The sequence below is a fragment of the Sporobolomyces koalae genome (genome assembly GCF_050403365.1).
Source record: "Sporobolomyces koalae JCM15063 DNA, S_koalae_JCM15063T_v1_ctg136, whole genome shotgun sequence".
NCBI classification, from domain to species: domain Eukaryota; kingdom Fungi; phylum Basidiomycota; class Microbotryomycetes; order Sporidiobolales; family Sporidiobolaceae; genus Sporobolomyces; species Sporobolomyces koalae.
In genome coordinates this window covers 1-814 of record NW_027481635.1, presented here as the reverse complement: position 1 = coordinate 814, position 814 = coordinate 1, and the positions used below count along the sequence as shown (strand labels likewise).

The 814-nt window shown below is 57.2% G+C and overlaps 1 protein-coding gene across 1 annotated transcript; it reads right to left on the bottom strand.

Annotated features, from left to right (window-relative positions):
• Nucleotides 1-108: 108 nt before the first annotated feature.
• On the bottom strand, nucleotides 109-651 carry JCM15063_004907 (histone H3; the record flags this gene model as incomplete). The annotated part of the gene is made up of 3 exons (XM_076681667.1): nucleotides 109-119; nucleotides 192-391; nucleotides 467-651. Coding segments are annotated over 3 exons (396 nt in total), but the record flags the coding sequence as incomplete, so codon positions are not given.
• Between the last annotated feature and the right edge of the window lie 163 nt (nucleotides 652-814).

Below are 814 nucleotides of genomic sequence, written 5' to 3'. Positions count from 1 at the left end.
ATCAATTCAACAAGGACGAGACGCCGAAAGAACGAAAGATGGAGAGCGGGAGGAGACGGCAACGGGCGGGAAGCCGCATCTAGACTGAGGCAATCAAGCAGCAAAGATTTACGAGCGTTCTAATCGAGAGATGGCGACCGGTCAGCAAGTGAAGCGAGTGATTGAGAGTGAGAGGGAAGCAGGAGACTGACCACCTCGAAGACGACGTGCGAGCTGGATGTCCTTGGGCTGGATCGTGACACGCTTGGCGTGAATCGCGGCCAAGTTGGTGTCCTCGAACAGCGAGACGAGGTACGCCTCGGCAGCCTCTTGAAGCGCACCGATCGCCGACGATTGGAAGCGGAGGTCGGTCTTGAAGTCCTGAGCGATCTCACGAACGAGACGTTGGAAGCTAGCAGCACAGGCGAGGCAAACGTGAGCAACTAGGAGCGCGAACACAGCAGCATATGCGTCGGACGGAACTTACGGGAGCTTGCGGATCAGGAGTTCGGTCGACTTTTGGTAACGACGGATCTCACGAAGCGCGACCGTTCCGGGCTTGTAGCGGTGAGGCTTCTTGACACCACCAGTCTGGGGTGCCGACTTGCGAGCGGCCTTGGCAGCGAGCTGCTTGCGGGGAGCTTTTCCTCCGGTAGATTTACGAGCGGTTTGCTAATCGACGCCAACGACACGACATCCGAGTACGTCAGTGTACTGTCCATGTGCATATACAGACAGGCGTGAAGTGAGGAGGAGCGGAAGAGAGGGAGAGATGAGAGATCGACAAGTTGAGTGAAACATGACGACGACGACGACGACGACGACGACGACGACG